The sequence below is a fragment of the Petromyzon marinus genome, chromosome 13 (assembly GCF_048934315.1).
Source record: "Petromyzon marinus isolate PM22_M1 ecotype Great Lakes invasive population chromosome 13, UKy_Petmar_22M1.pri1.0, whole genome shotgun sequence".
In the NCBI taxonomy this organism is placed as follows: Eukaryota; Metazoa; Chordata; class Hyperoartia; order Petromyzontiformes; family Petromyzontidae; genus Petromyzon; species Petromyzon marinus.
This window is the reverse complement of record NC_133679.1, coordinates 9,209,974-9,230,323: the sequence shown is the minus strand read 5'-3', so window position 1 is coordinate 9,230,323 and position 20,350 is coordinate 9,209,974. Positions and strand designations below refer to the sequence as shown.

The following is a 20,350-nucleotide window of genomic DNA, read 5'->3' as shown; positions in this document are numbered from 1 at the left end:
AGACATCAACTATAACCACTTGCCTGACAAATCTCGTTAAAAAGTGTGGTCTTTCTCCCCTCATGAGCGATCAAATATAACAACACATTAAAAATTTACAAAACCCATTGTGGTGGTGGTGGTGATGGTGGAGATTTAAACAGTCATAAAATAATATTATGATACCACAGTGAACAGAATACAATACATTTCAAAACACAATAACATTTCCTAACGAACTTACATAGACTAGCTTTTAGTCTTTTCCCCGATTTGTATCCTCACTGTGTTATTGGCATCATGTCATTCAGAACTTTTGCACAGCAGAGCATGAATTTGGATCGCAAGAGCAGATATCACGTAACCATTTCTGACCTCTAATCCCCAAAAAGGGCCCACTTGCCCTGCAACAAATACATGTTTGTCAACCTATATTTTCAATTCTCAGTGTTGCAATTTACCAACATTCAGTGAAAACAATATTTAATATGGTGCTGCTTTTGTTCAGTAAACGGTGACTGAGATGAGACCATCGACTCGCTCCAATTGAGAACCCGGTTTAAACATCTAGGTGGCGAGGGTTAGTGGATTGCACAAATGTTACAAAACTCCTTTTCCATGGGCGTTGAGGTTGCCATACCCTGGCTTTCCAGGGGAAAACAGTACTGCAAACATGTGTACCCCACCTGTTCTGTCTATGTGCGGTAGTGTTTCCCCCTCGCACCTTTCGGTTTTCTCCGGGTGCTCCAGTTTTCTCCAACATACAAACGCTCGTTAACTGGCTGATACAATTTTAATATATAGAGGCCCATGAAGCTTGGCCAATTGTTGGGCACCGTCACATGGCGTGGCTGCTTTCCCCTCTTGTCTGTGGTTCCTAGCACTTCTGAGTCATTCTCTCTCCACGAGAGTCAGCAAATACTGTGCGCACTACAATTTTAAAAAATTATTTCCTAGAGTTATTTTGTTTTAGACAACATCTTCATCACCTTGCTTTACCTAGCGTACTTTTGTTTTTCTAGTCTTCACAATTACACTTTGGCACATTGACTTTGTATTCAGCTACTCCAAATCTTAGCAGTCTATGGGGTGTACACAGCCCCATGTCCCTTGTGACGGTTGCATTGATCGACAGAGCTTTTAAGATTGAAGTTCAAAGATCACTGCCTAACCCAGCACAGATACACATAAAAAGCCTCACACAGAGGAAGGAGACTTGGCTCCAGGCAAACTAAATAATCTCTGCAAGAAAAATGTGTACGAGTTGTATGCAGCTGCAAGCATGAACGTAACCACCCTGCTTCTTTCCAAATACAACTTCTTGCACGGAGAGAATATTCGTAATTCTGCCTGTTTCCACATGAAACACACGCTCTCACACACACACACACACTGTAAATATCTAATATACAAACAAACATGATTTTTCTCCTGGAAAAACTGATGGGAGAAGCCCTGTAAGCAAGCTCCAAAATACATATGCATACGGCACAGTATTTTACAAACTTGTACATGCCCAGGACCAAACATAATACCAAATTCATTCGAAACAATCCACGATCCATTGAGAAGGAATGCATTCATATCATTTTTTGTTTATCTATCAATGAATATAGTCTTTTCATATTTTTTTGCTGCCTTATGTAAACACGAGAAAAGCATGCTGAAGCTCGGTTTTTATAACCACAGAGTAATCGGATTTATGTACTGATGTGGATTCGGAAATGTTTTCCACTTTCCTTAGGTTAAGGATTTGCAGGGAACGTGGCATTTGTCCTACCTGTAAGATTTGTTTATTTTAAATATATAATCGGGTTTGCAATCAATGGCTTTTCTATCCCCATTCTACTAAAGCCACTTTCACACCTGCCCAGCACAGATGTACCCTGTGTTATTCACTGTACTCGCTGGATGCAGCAACATTTCTTGAAAAAGCAAATAAACTAAATCTCAAGGTACACCAGGTAGCTCAGCAGTCGCGGCACCGAGCCAGCACAGCTAAGGTCATGAGGTTTGAATCCAGATTTCGGCCAACTGTTTTTTCATGTTTTTATTGATAAAGGGCCGTCCATAAATGACGTCACAGACCTAGGGGGGGGAGGGGGGTCAGACATTTGTGACGATGTGTGACGAGGGGAGTTTGAAAAATGTGACGTCACATAAAAAAGCAACTTTAAATCCATATAAACCATATAATTCTTATAACAACACTAATTTTGATTAATTTTCATTATTAACTATTTCATTATTTATATTTACTGAGGTCACCTTTCATTTATTCCATGAAGGAGCATTTTGCTTCTCCATGGGAGAATGGAGAAGCATACATTTAGTAAAAAAAATAATGATTGTTATTCAACATTTTGATTCTAATGATTCTGCCAGGGCTTTTCATTCTGTGGAATGAATATGTCATTGTTATAATTGTACTCTCCATTTTGCTTCGTTCTACTACAAAGTTTCAAGCATTTATTTGATAGTTATAATTACTTTTAATATTTTATAATTATAAGAGAATTTCAATATAATATTCTGAACATCTGCAGTTTTAGTTAGATGTTGAATATTTTCAAGTGAATTTTATGATAAATTTCAGCTTTCCAATGCCTCCTTTTTAATACATGTTTTCTCTTACAACATCAGAGTGCAGCGCCACATTAAATACGCACTACAATAACAATAGTTTAAAGTGATTTGAAGCATGTTTTATTTTCAAAATGGAATTATGGTTTGGGGGGGGGCAGAGCTTTGTGACGTCATATTTGAGGGGGGTATGACTTTTTGTGACGCCGTGTGACGAGGGGGGGGGGACAAAAATCGTCAAAAATCGCGTGACGTCATTTATGGACGGCCCCTAATCAACACGAGCCCAGTACAAAGCACCAATCACAGTTACCCGGGACCGGCGTGCCTGGGCCCACCAAATGAGGAAAATCAGGGTATCTGCCTCAGCCAGGGTCAAGCCAACTGTGTTTAAACTGTGCTCTCATGTTTAGTGAGGTAATTGTCTTAGCCCGATGCACAAATACGAAGGAGACATAACATCAGTACACTCCGCTACTCCTGACGTGGTTATCTGGCTTGACCACCTGAATGTGAAATGCATCTACATCAGCCGTATGAAACAAGAAGTAGGGGATTGTCTACATTAAATAACTTTTTCACTTAACTTGGCAAAAATTCCAGCTCGAATTACTACAACATATGGTGTGACTGTCATGTGGCAAACATCTCAACTGTATGGGGCTTGTAAAAGTTCAGCACCCCCGAGTGTGGATACGTGGTCACTTGAAGGGTTCTCACAAGTAGTTCAATGATATCTCCTTCTGCGAGCCATTTTCTAATAAGGGTAATACATTGGTCTGCATGAGTTTTCAATGAACACAATCTCATGGCATGGTGCTGAGAGCACAATTGGAATAAGATTATTCTTTCGGTCTTTCGGTAAAGTCACGTAGATGGTTCAAAGAAAATAACAACAAAAAACTACGACGTTTCGATCACAACACAAGCGATCGTCATCAGGACCGCCTGTGTTGTGATCGAAACGTCGTAGTTTTTTTCCTATTTTCTTTGAACCTATCTACGTGACTTTACCGAAAGACCCAAAGAATATGAATTCCTGCAGTCACGAAAGCTTTAAGTCAAGATGGAATAAGACTAGTCAAAAAGTCAACGTGAGTTCTTGCTCAAATTAGCATAGAGGTATTGCTTATCTCCTTGTTTCAGCTACGACCATGTGCTGTAAATTCTGCATTCTTATGGCAGGGGCGAGTCTATCCATTGGACAACCACCATTAACTCCCCCACGAAGTAGTATTTTTTCTCTCGACCTCAGAGGGATATTGAGCTGAGTCAACCCCCGACCAGGAGTTTAACTGACAACCTTCCGATTGCGAGGCAACCGCTCAACCGATGAGCAACCTGGCCGGATTCACGTAAGACTCATGGAAACTCAAAATAAAACAACAAAATCTCATACACGTGGAGATAAATGTAATGTATTGAGAACTGATGCATTTCGTGATGCAGGTTGTAGAGAATGTTAGACTAATTTGGACCAAAGACAAAATGAGTTTAATGACCTGTAATGATCTAAAATAACGTCACCACTTTATGTTATACCAGAGTAGAATTCAATCACAGTATTTTAACGAATTAAATTTCAACAAATGTTTTCAACGATTGCTAATTAACAGCAACCCAAGTGTTGTGATCGCGGACATTCTCCAAATATATTTACGACCTCGTGTTGGCGATCACTGTGATGGTGACGCGCACCCACGAGCACCTTTCTCGTGCAAGACGTCGTTGTGAGTTGTTTTTTTTTGCTTCCGATGTAAAACTATAGTCATTTGGGTCACGGAAATAACTTGTAAATAAGAATGTCAACGACGCCGCGACTTAATGCGCATTATTACCGCCAACAATGAGAGTAAACAAGGCGAAAGATCCCTTTTATGACAAAGCTTGCGTCGACACAAAACCTTCTGGCAAGGCCAAGTCCCACAGCAGATAAATGAATTGGTTCCTGCTCTTAACACAGCAAGCCATTTCAGTTAGATCAAACGTTTCCCTCCCGATGTATGTTCCCTGGGCGAGCTAGGTGGCAGGAATGTCAGGGTTAAGGTGTACGCGTGTCCACTGTACCGTCCTCAATGTGTCAGTCCTCGGTTCAGCAAACCATTGTTCGGTTTAACACGTAGGCTTTCGCGACCAATATCATCCATAATGCAGGGGTTTTTTTGGGTTAGATCACGTCAATATAAATGTGTCGTTAAACCCGCCACCACCCGACACAGCCAATTAGTAAGGTTTGTCACGTAAACCGGAATCATCAGGTATGGCTGCCGCCTGATGATGGCGGTTGTAATTACTAGCGAAACGTCGTACTCAGATTACAAATGTTTAATACGTAGGCTTTCGCGACCAATATCATCCATAATAGAGGGTTTTTTGAGTTAGATCGCGTAAATATATCAAATGTGTCGTTAAAACCCGCCACCACCCGACACAGCCAACGAGTAAGGGTTATCATGTGAACAGAACGTGACAATTCGACGGATAATAATCCACGAGCACATGTATATATTTACACGATCTATAAATGTTGTGGATTTGCTCTCCAACACACCGGTGTGCTGTACTAGTAACGAATTGGCGATGTAACAACAACAAAAAAGCTGTATTATAAACCAGTGTTCAATGTTTAATGACAGCGCCACATCATAGCAGTGGTAAACATCGACTTAATAACGTATGTTGCAACCCCGGCTGCCGATGTTGAGAACTGCAGGAGATCTTGTGCAGGTCGTGGGGATTGCTACAGCCCATACCTTATCACGCTAGTCAGTGCGAGTTAGTGACTATTGGAAGCATTCACGTATAGTATTCTCTGCTGCCCACCACATATCCCTGCTTATCCAGGTTGATTGCCCGTCCAACTACATTCCAGGCTGAATTTCCTGCTTAGCTTCCGAGATCCGATGTGACCTGGCACATTGAGTAATTTGAAGGGAGGCGAGTAAAGGCTGCTTCAGGTTAGGGATCTTGGCGGCATATTATAATCAATGCATAAATAATAATATGAGTCATTAACATAATTATCATCGGTCAGCAAAAAGGGCCACTAAGCAACACCCTCAAACAACCTCTGCTCCGCTTCATGGGAGGGTAACTAAAATAAACTTTTTGTATTTTACCGGGTAAGGCCCACTGAGCTATATAGCTCTCTTTCAGAAGCAACCGGGCCACGAAGTCGCAAATCATGTAGTAAATTTCATGTTGCTTCTAAATGTGCAGAGAAAAAAAACGGAGGACCCGGAGAAAAATCCACGCGACCACAGGGAGAGAGACACGCAAACTCCAAATATACAGGTGTCAGGTCGGGATGGAACCCACGGCCATCCTGTATACCAGGCGGGGTAGCGAACATCTCGCCACCGTAGCGCCCCGACTCCTTCTGCACTGCTGCTCATGAGGCCGTCCACAACTCCACCCCCCCCCCCCCCCCAGTCATCCGTGCAGTCGGCTCCCTGCCCCCGTTTGTACGTAAGTATGCTGAACTTCTTTCGCACCGTAATTACCCAACAGTGCTAAGCGGAGGTGCGGGACAATAAACTTTATGTCCAGGCTCCGGACCTTCCTCTGCTGCCCTGCCCATAGCTGCCCGTGGCCCTTTCGTTATCATGTCGCACACGTTCCCCCTTTTGTACCTTCAAGCTGCATATCGATGCCGTATATTAACCCAAATCGTATTGTTGTATAAATTACTTGCGTTGCTCACAATTACATTGGTAAATGCAACCATAAATAAACTTTACACATCTTCTTTGGTTATTTCGGTAAAGTCACGTAGAATGAGATTAAAATAATAAATTGATAAAATAAAATAACACAATAATATTCTCACGACGTTTCGGCCACAACACAAGCGGCCTTCATCAGGTGAAGGGACGAGACTGTCTGGAGGACAGCGCTGGAGACAGTCTCGTCCCTTCACCTGATGAAGGCCGCTTGTGTTGTGGCCGAAACGTCGTGAGAATATTATTGTGTTATTTTATTTTATCAATTTATTATTTTATTCTCATTCTACGTGACTTTACCGAAAGAACCAAAGAAGATGAATCCTTGCAGTCACGAAAGCTTTAAATCGAAACTTTACACAGCTATTATTTTATTTGAAGAGTTTGCGACTTTCTGTAATTCTGTTATTATTTCATTGCAACATACATACGTGTTTTTTTTTATCAGTTTTGTAATATATTAAAATTTGAACATGTGTGGTGCTCATTAGATCGACAAGGCAATTTAAATTTGCATTGCTGTTTTCATCATTGAGATTAATATACGCTGTCTAGTTACGTGACGGTACTATGCTAACTTTAATTTGGTACACAATGCTGTAATATACTGCACATTTTAACGTCGCATTTGCGCAATGTTTCGTAATATGCTCTACTACAATTGACGTCAACGCTGTATTTATTTTCATCAAACTATGTTCTGCAAATGTTTCAATCAAGAGATAAATTGTTATTTTGTTAGAACGTGGACAATAAATATCCGCAGGGAGGGGGGGGGGCTTACATTGGTTAAATTGGACATTGTAATTTATAGCAATGCACAGCAGGAAAATATGTAGAATATATTTTTTTGCCCCGATATTAATTTTATTGGAAGCTGTTGTGGTATAATGGTTATCACATTGGACTTACAATCCAGAGGGCACCAGTTCGATCTCCCAGCGTAGCAGATGAAATAATGGGGCAAATTTCAGGAAACGGTATCACCCTGCTGCTGCCCACCTAGCACATCAAGGTGAGTCGGCCGGGAGCTCACATGTGGTGGGGTAAAGCGTGGGTACTCCCACCTAGGCCAAAAATATCTTTAAGATGGGCTTTCTCGAGCTCCCTCTCGCGGAGATGCTACTGACAGCAGTGGTGTGAGCATTAGTTACAAGGCTGCACCTTTACCCATAACATTCATTACACATCGGTTCCTAAAAATCAAAACTGTTATTCTCAAACCCGCCAGTAAGAAGGGGCTGTAATAGTTATTGTCCAAGAGGGTGTATTTATTATGGAACATAATTGGTTAAACAGAAGTGCTGTTTGCAGGCCGTTAGTAAGTCCATCCAACGCGATGCACTTGAGATCCTAGTATGTGATTCAATTTGGGTATGTTTTAATAGACTTCACCGAATGATTAATTGATGTCACAAACCAGCATTGTGAAGGACTAAAGAGTCCCTTCCAGTGCTGGGTGAGCAGACGTATTTCTGCGGGGTCATCGACTGAGTCCATTCTTTTAACGATGTGATGCTTAGCTGCCTGAAGAGTTGGATTTAACGACAAACAAAGTTGTTTCTCACAAAGAGCAGCAGAAAGGCACAACGCCCATCACGCCTCACATGCGTGTCACATGACCACCACATTGCATGTACAAGGCTCTCATCCTATCTAATGAAAACTGCAAAAACAAGTAAATCACAATTACATGATGCTAGCGCCAGCTATTAAAAGTTTAGTTTTTTTTACTCCGCAGTGGAGAGATGTTATCACCCTCGCCTGGTATGCAGGAGGTTGTGAGTTCAATCCCAACCCTGACGCCTGTATATTTGGAGTTTGCGTGTTCTCCCCGCGGGCGCGTGGATTTTTCTCCAGGTCCTACAGTTTTGCCATGCACATTTAGAAACATGCGTTTCAAGTATCTGGCTGATATAAATTTCCACATGATAAGCCGTTGAGCTATAATTTGTGGCCAAAGAGCTTTTTTAGCTCAGTGGGCCTTACCTGGTAAAATAAAAATAGTAAATCGTAAAATATATAAAATTTATTTTAAAAAAATAGGTTATCCTGCCCAGTGTAGAATTGCCTCTCAGGATCATCAACAACAGCAGCCATGGTCAAGCCACCTGTTGTATAATGAGGCCTCCCTAAGCCATCGCCATCTCTCACGATCCCGCAATGTAATAATCCACCTCGCACCTTCACGAAAGCTGATTTGATCAATACAGCTCCTCGGTGGACATCCTCCCGGGTGCATTTCATTCAATAGGGTGAGTTATTAACTCCTGCCTCTTATAGAAACCTAGTGAAAAGCACAATTTGGATATACCCTTGACACCCTTGCGAGGGAGACGTTCCATCTCAAAGGATTATCTAGGTATAAGAATTTTTTTTTAAACCTAATAACAAACGATGATAAAGCTCAACAAATAAACACTGCTAGTCCAATATGAAAAATACAGATTTTAAATAACAACTGCTATATCACAAATTGGTCTCAACTTAGTCAAAAATATAAATTGTAAAGTAGATCCCGTTCATTATATTATCAAACAAGAATCGATTTGTTTCTTTTGTGCAGCCACTGGATTAAGAAGAGCACCACAGAAAGAGCAGTACCAGGCATCCCCAGAAGCTGACCATGTTTAACAAGGTGGGGGGAGGGGGGGACGACATACAACAACTCAGGGTGAGCGCACACCACAGTGTTCAACAAAGTGTATTTGATTTTGATTTATAGCTTTCGTGACTGCAGGGATTCATATTCCTGGTTCTTTCGGTAAAGTCACGTAGAAGGGAAACAATAAAATAATAAAAAGATAAAACAATAAAAAGTGGATTTGGTGGTTACACACCGTACAGAATTAGTAATGCAGTGATGTGCCTGTTGCCTATCGTGTATTTTGCTGTACCTCTCACCCCGTGTGTGTGTATTGCAAGGCTTGGCACACATTGCTTAATTGTACCCCCCCCCCTCCCTCCCAGACAGTTTGTATATCATGGAGTGAAGTTTGCATATTGATAAAAGGGGGAATAAGCCCTCAGCAGAGGCACAGAGTCCCCTCGAGTTAGGTCTGATGATACGAGGCTGGTACTAAAGCCCTAGTGAAGCCCATGAGCCATCAACACAACGTCGCCTTCTCTCCCTTGTTCCCCCTGATTCTAAACACAGCTATTCGTCCAATGTCCTTTAGTATGAATAAGTTAAGTAAATAAATGACCCTCATCGATGCATTTCAAGAAAGAAATCGTCACAAAATCCTTGTACTCTATTGACTTTGGTTCAAAGTAAGGTGGCAAAAACAGCGCACACAATTGTGGCTGTTTATTTATTTTTTATAACAAGTAGGCTCTCGCGACCAATATTATTCATGATAACGTTTTTTTGGGTTAGATCACGTAAATATAAATGTGTCGTAATCCCACCTACAATCTTGGCAATGGCCTGATGAAGCTGGTTGTAATGACCAGTGAATAGTTGGACTCAAATTGTAAATGTTGTGAGTTTACTCTCTAACACACCGGTGGTGCTGAAGTATTAACAAATTTGGCACGTTGTTTTCACGTGCCAACCCCTTACTAATTCGCTGTGTCGACAAATTTGCATGTACGTGATCTAACCCAAAAACCTTTCTCGTGATTTTGTTAGTTTACCATTAGTTCACTTGTACAAAAGCATTGCGGTAAAGCACAAATGACATGTCACTATCAGAACCCTCTCCCTATTTTCCCCAACCACTCCCAACTACCATGCCAACACACATTTACTCGAAACAAAGCATTGTGACAACTTATTACAGACAGAGCATTGCCTCCAGGGTGAATAATTATGATCGTTATTACATGGCATTGTTTTTTAACCATGACAAGAGTGGATCCTCACACCATTTTATGCTCTCTAAATGTCTCGTGATTTATGACATAATGGGAGAGTGTGACTGTAGCCCCAGGCCAACTATTCTCCACGCATTGCATCTCTTCAGTACAGCTACCAGTGGGAGTGGGGGAGGTTTTATTTCTGTCTCGTGTCCCTCTGCATGTGAAACCACATCAAACGCTCTGCTTAAGCAACAAAACCAAAGCAGTTGAAGGCCTGGGGGCTGGGATTTTTTGTTTGTTACGTGACATAATATGGGTAACATGAAAGAACATTTCTCAATACCACTAAAACCATGGGTTCTGAAATAAAATTATATTTCTCTTTTTTAAGACAGGTTACTATCTGCAAAGCCCAAAGTTCTTCAAGGACAAATAACTAAACTAAAGCAATACACGTGTTAGCCATTGACCTTAGGGGGAAGTGACTCTCTCCCTCCACAATGAAACCCTGATTCCACAATTTTCCATAATGAATTCTACCCAAACCAAAAAGCCTTTGTGCACATTGGGATTGGAATATTCTCTCAACACATTACAGCCCTTCCCTATTGTACAAAGCACTGCATGCGTATAATGCCTGCAGAATCAATGCCGCCCATCACCTGTGGCAATTAGTCAGCAATTTTTCTCAACAAAGCCAGCTGTACATAGCACTGAGTTGGATGTCACGATGCATGTAAAATAAGGAATAACTGAATTTAATGACCTATAAATGTTTCAACGATTGATTGTATGCGTCATTCCTTAACCAGGTTATCTCACTCCCCATTTATACATCTCTGGTTAGAAATCAAGGGTGTAATTTAATTGTGCATATGACGGATCATGCCAATTGCTGGGACATATTAAGAAACTCTTTTTTTATATTGTCACTGACACTTATTCATGCTGCACACTACCTCTTAGGAAAACGATGGTGTGTTTGCTACAGTGGTTACTGCTATTCCAAACCCCGTCCCACTCGTTACATGAACTCGGGTTTTCACCTCCGAGGAACACAAAACCAGGATCTATCATGAGCATGAAGAATATCTGACAACACCAAAACAGAGGAAAGGTCAATGTCATTTTGGGACTGACAAAAGTCCAGGATGTTTAATGTCTTGGGGAGACTTACAGATGTTCAAGGACCGGTGCCTCAACATGAGAAAATACAGGACAAGTGAAAACCCGAATGTGAATGTAGTACTCGTAACTTGAAGCAGATTTGCCTGCTCTCTCCGTCGTAATCGCGCTCGACAACAAAGTACCCAAGAGAGGGTGCTGGAACTGGCTTCAACACTCTTCAAAACATTGATACACCACCGTGCTGCAATCTCCGTTTAAAAACACAAGTGTCAGTATAAATCTTGTCCAGGATAATTGTTTTTTCCAGGGAAGGGCCAAATTTAAAGATGCTTGTTTTTTTGCATTTCAAAATTCGATTTCATATTTGGATACCGTGCCTTCAGATACTTCGGATACACACTCCTGCAAGCCGAGTATTTTTTTTAATTCAAACGTCCGTTCCGAATGGAAGACCAATGATGGTATTTTGTAAAGGTGTGAGGAATTTCTTCTGTAGCCACAAGCAGCGACTTGACAATATTGACAAATGTCAAGTTTTGTAACGCTTGCGGCACATCTTGATGTGTGTGGGCTGGACAATGGTGCGTTGTCGTTAACGGTGTCAGTACGCCCTCTTGTGGCTGAACTGGACAATCATTCATAACCCTTTCATGGCCCGGAGCGTTCGTACATTGGAGTGCTGGGCCCTCAATGATTTCGCTTGGAAATTGCTCCGTTCCTGATTTATGGCGATTGCTTGCAGTTGCGATCGAAACGTCGTGATCTATTATTTTTTTCTACCTACGTGACTTTACCGAAGGAACCAAAGAGTATGGATTCCTGCAGTCACGAAAGCTTCAAATCAACATTGAAACCATTATGAGTTATGGTACCATTGCATTTGCGAGTGCCTGCCCGGTAAAAATGAAACGTTACATTGGGTCAACGGTTCTAACCACACATGCACGGCGATTGGCCCAACTTCGGCATGTTGACTTGCTGGTGGAAATAACCTGACAACGCCTCTAGGTGGCGGTAAACCCGCATTTTATACATATTTGTCGGGGTCTTTTTATTCCTTCGTTACCACCCGGTCACAGGAAATGACAACATTCAAGATATCCATGCAACACTGACGTGTCCGCGTGCAGAATAATCCGTGTGCTGTGTTAGCGCGACACACCTGGGATTTTTATAACAGCTCCAGGGCTGTGTTAAGATTTCCGTTCTCAGAGAGACTGTTATCGTTACTCGGCAATATCGCCGAGTTGATCTTCGTTGTTGCAATGCGGCGCAGCAGTGTCGACCAGAAGCAGGACAGGCGGACAGACACAATGAACGGCGACGCCCATCATTTGACCGGCGGAGATGATTGTTGTCGTGAGGCCACGGCCGTCGCCACCGCCACCACGACGACGGAGAAAAAAGGAGGAGTGACGCGGAGGGCATGCACTGCAGGGCAGCCAAAGGATCGGCCTCCTCCAGAGAGGACCACCATCCCAGCAGGGGCGTCGGGAGCAACAAAGCCATCGGCGGGGGAAGGAGCAGAGGTCAAAATCGTGGAGGGAAAAGGCGCAGGAAGAGGGAGGGCATGCCCTGCAGGGCAGCCAGAGGAAGGGCCTCCTCCAGGGAGGACCGCCGTTCCGGCAGGGACATCGGGAGCAGCAACAGCGACATCAGCGAGGGCAGGAGCCGTGGCTAAGAAAAAGCCGGAAGCAGTGAAGGTCGTATCGCGAAGAGGTGCTGGCTGATGAAATGTGCCTTGATCTCTAGTGCATGACAATACATGGCCTGCTTCAATGGCACATTGTGTTGGGTTTTTTTCCCTCCACGTGGTAGTTGCAGTAATTATTGTGATGCATTCAGGGCTGAGGCCGTAATTTCTCACGGAATAATTTCCGGGGTCCTCCAAACCCCTGGCAAATACTGTTTTGGCAGCGGTTTCCAGAGCTCAGCCCCAGACAGCTCGGACAGAAATGTATTCCTGGAAGCATGGGTTTGGACCAACCTTGGATAATGCTTTTCCGTGAAGCAGTGTTTATGTATGTCACAAGAAGCCTCTTTTCAGTGGTGGTAATTTGTGTTACTTTTTGGGAGGTTCGTCTTACTGGATATCACTGCGTATAATTTGCGACAAATTAAACACTTTGAAATTGCGTTACCAAATGAAAGTACACCCAGTGGGAACCTAATGCTATATTTGGGGGTTACGCTTGTGCACGGGTTTTCAAGGGTAATTGACAGTGGAACTTGTGGATCTTTCAATGAACGTGGTTTGGGATAATTTCACCTCTAACTTGCAATGTATTAATTGCTAACGCAACGCTTGTCAAATAGCTGCCATTTTAATTGGTGACGTGTCATGATTTTAATTGTATTAATTAATGTTGAGTACAAATTGCTCCCTCCGTAAAAAAATCGCTGCCAGAGAGTACTTGTAGAAAAGAACACATGGTTCTTCATTGTGTCGAACCCATCAGAATAAAAACAAGGCCCTCTTTGTGAGAAAGCTACACAATGCCTATACAATTCACTGCTGAATGAAGGTCTCTGCATACCTTTTGGTCACGGGGGTTGTTTGACCTTCATTCGCTGGTAAATGCGGAGGGGCAGGGGTCCAAGACCAGTTTGGATATGACTCACCACTCATGTTAACCATGGGCCGGACGAGGGCCGGCAGGTTCAACAGTGCAGTGCACTAACCACTGCAGCACCACTCTCCACCACAAAATGATCCACAAATAGGGTGACATTATTGGAAATAAAACACGTGCACAGAGTTCATATTTTTCAACGTTAGCTTGCGTGGCTGTTGCAAAGGTTAATGGTTTTAATCCAGCGGCTGCCATGATTCTCGCTGCGGGCATACCGACCCCAACAATACGCTCCATCCGTTTCACGGTGGACCTTAAAAGATCCTCCGTTGTCATTCGCAGGAGTAGGCCATCGTGTGCCCGCGTCAGGGTTCGAATTTGGCAAATTATAAAACTGCAATTTACCCAAGAGGAATTACAATATAAGCAATCATGGCCCTCCCTACTGGCAAACGTGTCCATTTGCAGGCCGGCTGCTGAGCCACCTTGTACCCACACAGACAGCTGTTGAGATTTTGCGTGAAGCACTGTGAGACGACCTGGCATAAATGAGAGCGCTCTCTTCAAAACAAATTATCACTTATTTTTATTCGTTTACTTTTACTTGCATGCCTATGAGCCTATGACCATGCCACCAGGAATTTTCTTGATTTTGTCAGATCTCTGAAGATAAGCAGGCTGGAGCCTGGATAGTGCTTTAATGTGTGACCACCAAAGGCTGACATAGGCCACAGGCCAACGAGGTGGGCAGCAAAGCTAAATCCTATTTACCGTGTGTACTTCTATATTCCCACATGTACTCTGCCCGCCTTCACCAACCCACGTTGACGAGCATGGTGAGTGTGGTCATTTCACCCCACTGGCATGTACGGCATGGGCAGGCCCACATTCACCAGTGGACTGACGAAATGGCTTGTACGTTGTATATTTCCCCTGCAGCATGCTCTCTCGCGTGTGTCGCAGGCTACACTGGCAGAGCTGTGATCCCTGCACAGAAAAAGGAAATCGTGTCTGTCGCCAAGGCCATGCATCAGGAAAACTTTGCGACCAAAGTGAAAGAGCTCTTCGATCCAGAGAGGGAAGCCACCCTGCAGGCTCTCAAGACAGGTGTGACAAGCACAACACGGATCAATTCTCAGCACAAATCAATCATGCTCCGCAGAGCTCAACATGGCGAATTTAAGTTTTTACCCTTTTATCTGGCACAACAACTTTTATACACCTTTATACAAGGGATCAGTTTTTGTGCCAGATAAAAGGGTAAAAACCGATTACTATATCTTGTTACTGGCAGAGGAGGTCTCATAATGTAAGTGCTTACTCCGAGCTCTCACTACTCTGATGGTGCGTTGTTTTTGAGTTGTACGCCTTTTGGCGTCTTCTGGTCCAACATCAGTGGAGACTGGGCTCTAAGAAAAGCCGTCTCGGGTGTGGACCAATCAAATTCAAGGACAGTGCATATTATCAGAGTTGTCTTTTTTGTTTGCATTTTGACTACTTGTGTTGTGGTTATTGCAAACATGATCCCTTTTATAAAGGTGTCAGTTTTTGTGCCAGATAAAAGGGTAAAAACCTATTACTATATCTTGTTACTGGCAAAGGAGGTCTCATAATGGCGAGTTTAAGTTAATGGCCCATGATGAATCGTCTGTGCGGCTACGTGGTCGGCAGCTGATGGCAGTACAGCAAAATTCGTTCCTGTACTTCCACTACTATGATTCCCACCTTCACCCACCCGCACTGACCAGAGTAGTAAAGTGTAGTCAAATAGCTCCCATGACCCGCTCGGCCCTGAAGGTCCTCATTCAGCAGTGGATTGACAAAGAGCCTGTACATGTACGATTGATCATCTGAGGTGCAAGATTGTCATTTACTTATCCAGAGGAGTTCACAAACCAAGTTGCTGCACTGTGATCTCCTGCACATCTTGCAGACCCCAATGGGTTTGGGAATTTCACAAAGATGCACGTTTCACCAACCCTCATTTTCAACATGCAAGATGACATGCATGCACCGTTTATTAGAATAAACATGAACTCAACATTTCCAGCAGATAATACTCAACATATGGTGAAGTTCCAATGTAAAATAGAAGTGCAGGCCTGCAATTACCTGCTCATGCTACTACTGGCAAAAGGGCCTCCACCAGAGGAAGGCGAAAGAGTCCCTCTATATAGAGGGTATTTGGCCTACTCTACCACTTTGTCCACACTCCTTTGAAGGAAGAGTTACGCTTACCCACATTCACCCCACTACACACGACCGGCTGATCGACTAACCCATTTAACTTCGAGGTGTGTTACAACAAAAATATCCAAAGTTCCCCCGATATATCGGCTACTTGTCTAAGCATTGGCATGCACGTGGGGGCAGGCGTGTACGTGGGCTGGCGCTGCCCAGACTTCACGTGGGACTGCATCCGTGTGGGAGAATCGTGCCACTGCTTCTGCGGGCACCTTCTCGTCGATCACCACAGCTACACAGGTGAAGACGTGTTTGGCACCACCAAAACTACATACTCTCCGAGCAACTCGGGTCTCCAGCGAACGTCTTCACTGTCACTTTAACAAAAACGCGGGATCTTGGTTTTTGCTAGTTTTATCGTATAACCGTGCAAATTGTACATAGCATCTCTCAACCTCCAGTCCCCCACAAATGGATATCTTTTCTGATCGTGCGCGAATGACGCCACTGACTGCACTACTGCCTGCGCCTGATGGTCGGGTATTCACGGAAAGCTGTACTGCCGTAGAGATTCGCGAGGTCCGAAGTTGAGAAACACTGACATGGACAGCATATGCAATTGCCGAGGCACTGATACCATCTTCAAACGTGCCGTGCGCAGGTCAGAGTGTACACGTGCCATGTGCCAAACCGGGATGCGGGTGCCGTGCATTTGCTTTCATCCCCTCCCGGCCGGAGGAGGTGGGGGAGTTCTGGCTGCGAAAGCGTCCTGGCTTCGAGCCGGAGAGCTGGCGCGCCAAGTGTCGCTGCAAACATAGCCACGACGCGCACCATCCCAGAGGCAGCCTCTCTTGCAAGACCAAAGGTGAGTTTGGCCTGGACCTTGCTTTAGAGCAGTGGTTCCGAATGTTTCTACACCTACAGTACCACTGTCATCCTTTGGAAAAAAATGAAATAAATTCATCACAGAGCACCATGTACACAATGACATATTTTTCAAAATAATACCAAACAAACCTCAATTGTAGTAACTGCGACGAATCAGCGGACCACTTCCTCCCATGCCCTTGCAAATCACCAGTGGTCTACAGACCACAGGTTTGGGAGGTGGGGGGGGGTACCACTTTTTTAGAGGAAGACACCAACAAAAACTTGGCAACACAACTCCTCATACTGCAGACAATCGGGTGACCCGATTGTGTCGCCAGGTTGCAGCTGCCCGGGTTTTGAGTCGAGTTTTCTGTGCGCGGCGTGCGACCGTCGCTGGGAGCAGCACGAGACATTCTTCGACACGGAGAAGAGCAGACGTGAGGCTGGCCTGCCCGTCGGTGAGCATAGCTGTGGGCCTGGGCACCTTTAACATCCCGCAGTTTTTAAAAACGCACTCTGTGAACACTTTACTAAAACCCTCCCGCATGCGCCATTGCACTCGCAGGCATTCAAGTTACATATAAATTAAGATAAAACACATGCTACGCTATCTTAATACAATAAAGGGTTCATTTTACGTATTTTTTATACATCATTAACCATGATCAATTCCCTGCTGGATGAAGGCCTTTCCCAAGCCACTCCCATCTCTCACGGTCTTGCACCTGCGCATGAGCTGATTTCATCGCCCCATCTCTGTGGTAGATGTTCTCTCAGGCGTATTCCCTCTTTTGGTTGACACTCGGTAGTTAGTCTTAACCACCGGCCATCATCCCTTCCAGCAAAGTATCTTGCCCATATCCACTTACTTTTCCTAACAGTCAATTTGATGTATCTAACTTGAGTCTGTGCTCAATTCCGTGTGTCCCTCTTTCCATCCTGCAGTATAATGCATGCATGCATCTCTCCTTGCTTATTTGCGTTTTTGACTTTTGTGCCCATTTTCTTTGCGAGTTCAACGTTTGTGAACCACATATCACAGCAGGTAATACAAACCAATAACAACATTGATATATACGCACGCTCTTTCGTCAAACCAAAATGACACAATATCCTTCTCACTTCCACAGGCGAGGCGTACTTGCCGTTCGCGGAGATCCCGAAGCTCAGAAACGCTGTGCTGACAGGCAGCGAGGAGGACGACACAGAATACAAGGCCCTCAGGGAAGGGGGCCTTGCTGCGCTGCCCCCAGGCCAGCCAGCGGAAGACGGCGTGGCCAGTGACACGAAGGCGTCTGGCTTTCGGCCAGTGTATGACTAACCGTGCTGCGAAAGTTTCCATAAAACTACGTTGCCCGTTTATTTCAATGTCGTATTCATGAAACTCTTTAAATGTACAAACCCAACCTTCTCACGCCTCATGTCCACTGTGAACTACCATAATCTACATATATACGACTGCTATAAGATTATGCTAAGAACGCTGCGGTGGTGTTACGGTTAGCACACTTGACTTGTAATTCAGAGGTCACCCATTTAATTCGATCTCCCGGCGTGGCATTTGAAACAACGGTGCAAATTTATTAAATCCCCCCACCCCCCCCCCCCACCTCTTTTCGCCCAGCAATATAAATGTGTACGCCATGCTTGATCGTCAGGATGATATGGTGGGGTACAGTGTGGGTACCCCCACCTTTTCCAGGATGTCTGGCCAAAGTATCCTCCAGTGGAGGCTCTTCACACAGCAGTGGAATGAGCAAGAAATTTTCGCCAGGCTGGAGCTTTACCGTTTTTATGAAATTACATGAAAACATTTCACACCTGGGGGAGGAGGGGGTGGTGATTTTACTCCTAAAATTACAGTAAACGTGAACCTTTGCTTTTCATAAATCCAGCATATAGAAGTTTAAGCAATTGATGTGTGTATTTATTCATCTCAGTCATGTGTGTACCATACTGAGCAGAAATAAAAAGAATAAATACATAAAACATGAAGCATCGTTTTAATTGCAATGTACAGTAATGCATTGCCTCATTAACATCTATGACAATCGCAAAGCTGCCCGAACCTTGCAAGTTCAAGGGCAGATGCACCAACATGCCCATTTCGTGTCTACTAGAGCACTGTTCCCGCAGTATTGCCAGGGAAGTTAGAGGGATACATGTATAGTGAGGGGAAAAAGTATTGATCCCCTGCTGATTTTGTACGTTTGCCCACTGACAAATGATCAGTCTATAATTTTAATGGTAGGTTTATTTGAACAGTGGGAGACAGAATAACAACAACAAAATCCAGAAAAACGCATGTCAAAAATGTTATAAAATGATTTGCATTTTAATGAGGGAAGTAAGTATTTGACCCCTCTGCAAAACATGACTTAGTACTTGGTGACAAAACCCTTGTTGGCAATCACAGAGGTCAGACGTTTCTTGTAGTTGGCCACCAGGTTTGCACACATCTCAGGAGGGATTTTGTCCCACTCCTCTTTGCAGATCTTCTCCAAGTCATTAAGGTTTCGAGGCTGAAGTTTGGCAACTCGAACCTTCAGCTCTCTCCACAGATTTTCTATGGGATTAAGGTCTGGAGACTGGCTAGGCCACTCCAGAACCTTAATGTGCTTCTTCTTGAGCCACTCTTTTGTTGCCTTGGCCATGTGTTTTGGGTCATTGTCATGCTGGAATACCCACCCACGACCCATTTTCAATGCCCTGGCTGAGGGAAGGAGGTTCTCACCCAAGATTTGACGGTACATGGCCCCGTCCATCGTCCCTTTGATGCGGTGAAGTTGTCCTGTCCCCTTAGCAGAAAAACACCCCCAAAGCATAATGTTTCCACCTCCATGTTTGATGGTGGGGATGGTGTTCTTGGGGTCATAGGCAGCATTCCTCCTCCAAACACGGCAAGTTGAGTTGATGCCAAAGAGCTCTATTTTGGTCTCATCTGACCACAACACTTTCACCCAGTTGTCCTCTGAATCATTCAGATGTTCATTGGCAAACTTCAGACGGGCATGTATATGTGCTTTCTTGAGCAGGGGGACCTTGCGGGCGCTGCAGGATTTCAGTCCTTCACGGCGTAGTGTGTTACCAATTGTTTTCTTGGTGACTATGGTCCCAGCTGCCTTGAGATCATTGACAAGATCCTCCCGTGTAGTTCTGGGCTGATTCCTCACCGTTCTCATGATCATTGCAACTCCACGAGGTGAGATCTTGCATGGAGCCCCAGGCCAAGGGAGATTGACAGTTCTTTTGTGTTTCTTCCAATTGCGAATAATCGCACCAACTCTTGTCACCTTCTCACCAAGCTGCTTGGCAATGGTCTTGTAGCCCATTCCAGCCTTGTGTAGGTCTACAATCTTGTCCCTGACATCCTTGGAGAGCTCTTTGGTCTTGGCCACGGTGGAGAGTTTGGAATCTGATTGATTGATTGCTTCTGTGGACAGGTGTCTTTTATACAGGTATCAAGCTGAGATTAGGAGCACTCCCTTTACGCAATGACCGTCGTGA

At 44.0% G+C, this 20,350-nt stretch overlaps 2 protein-coding genes across 2 annotated transcripts in view; both read left to right on the top strand.

Annotated features, from left to right (window-relative positions):
• LOC142924428 (uncharacterized) overlaps positions 1–20,350 on the top strand; it is a 357,538-nt gene that overhangs the window by 195,589 nt on the left and 141,599 nt on the right. The gene's annotated exons all lie outside the window — the stretch shown is intronic.
• On the top strand, positions 12,248–18,838 carry FAM221B (family with sequence similarity 221 member B). The gene is made up of 6 exons (XM_032953410.2): positions 12,248–12,935; positions 14,753–14,896; positions 16,163–16,273; positions 16,635–16,838; positions 17,182–17,301; positions 17,974–18,838. Exons 1-6 carry the CDS (start codon positions 12,482–12,484, stop codon positions 18,162–18,164), a joined length of 1,224 nt encoding a protein of 407 aa, XP_032809301.1. The 5' UTR covers positions 12,248–12,481; the 3' UTR covers positions 18,165–18,838.

Excerpts from the sequence above, each read along its gene's own strand:
- FAM221B (XM_032953410.2), top strand. The coding sequence starts at position 12,482 with ATGCGGCGCAGCAGTGTCGACCAGAAGCAGGACAGGCGGACAGACACA. Across the intron at positions 14,897-16,162 it reads CCTGCAGGCTCTCAAGACAG|GCGTGTACGTGGGCTGGCGC; the intron begins GTGTGACAAGCA and ends ACGTGGGGGCAG. Across the intron at positions 16,274-16,634 it reads CGATCACCACAGCTACACAG|GTCAGAGTGTACACGTGCCA; the intron begins GTGAAGACGTGT and ends TGCCGTGCGCAG.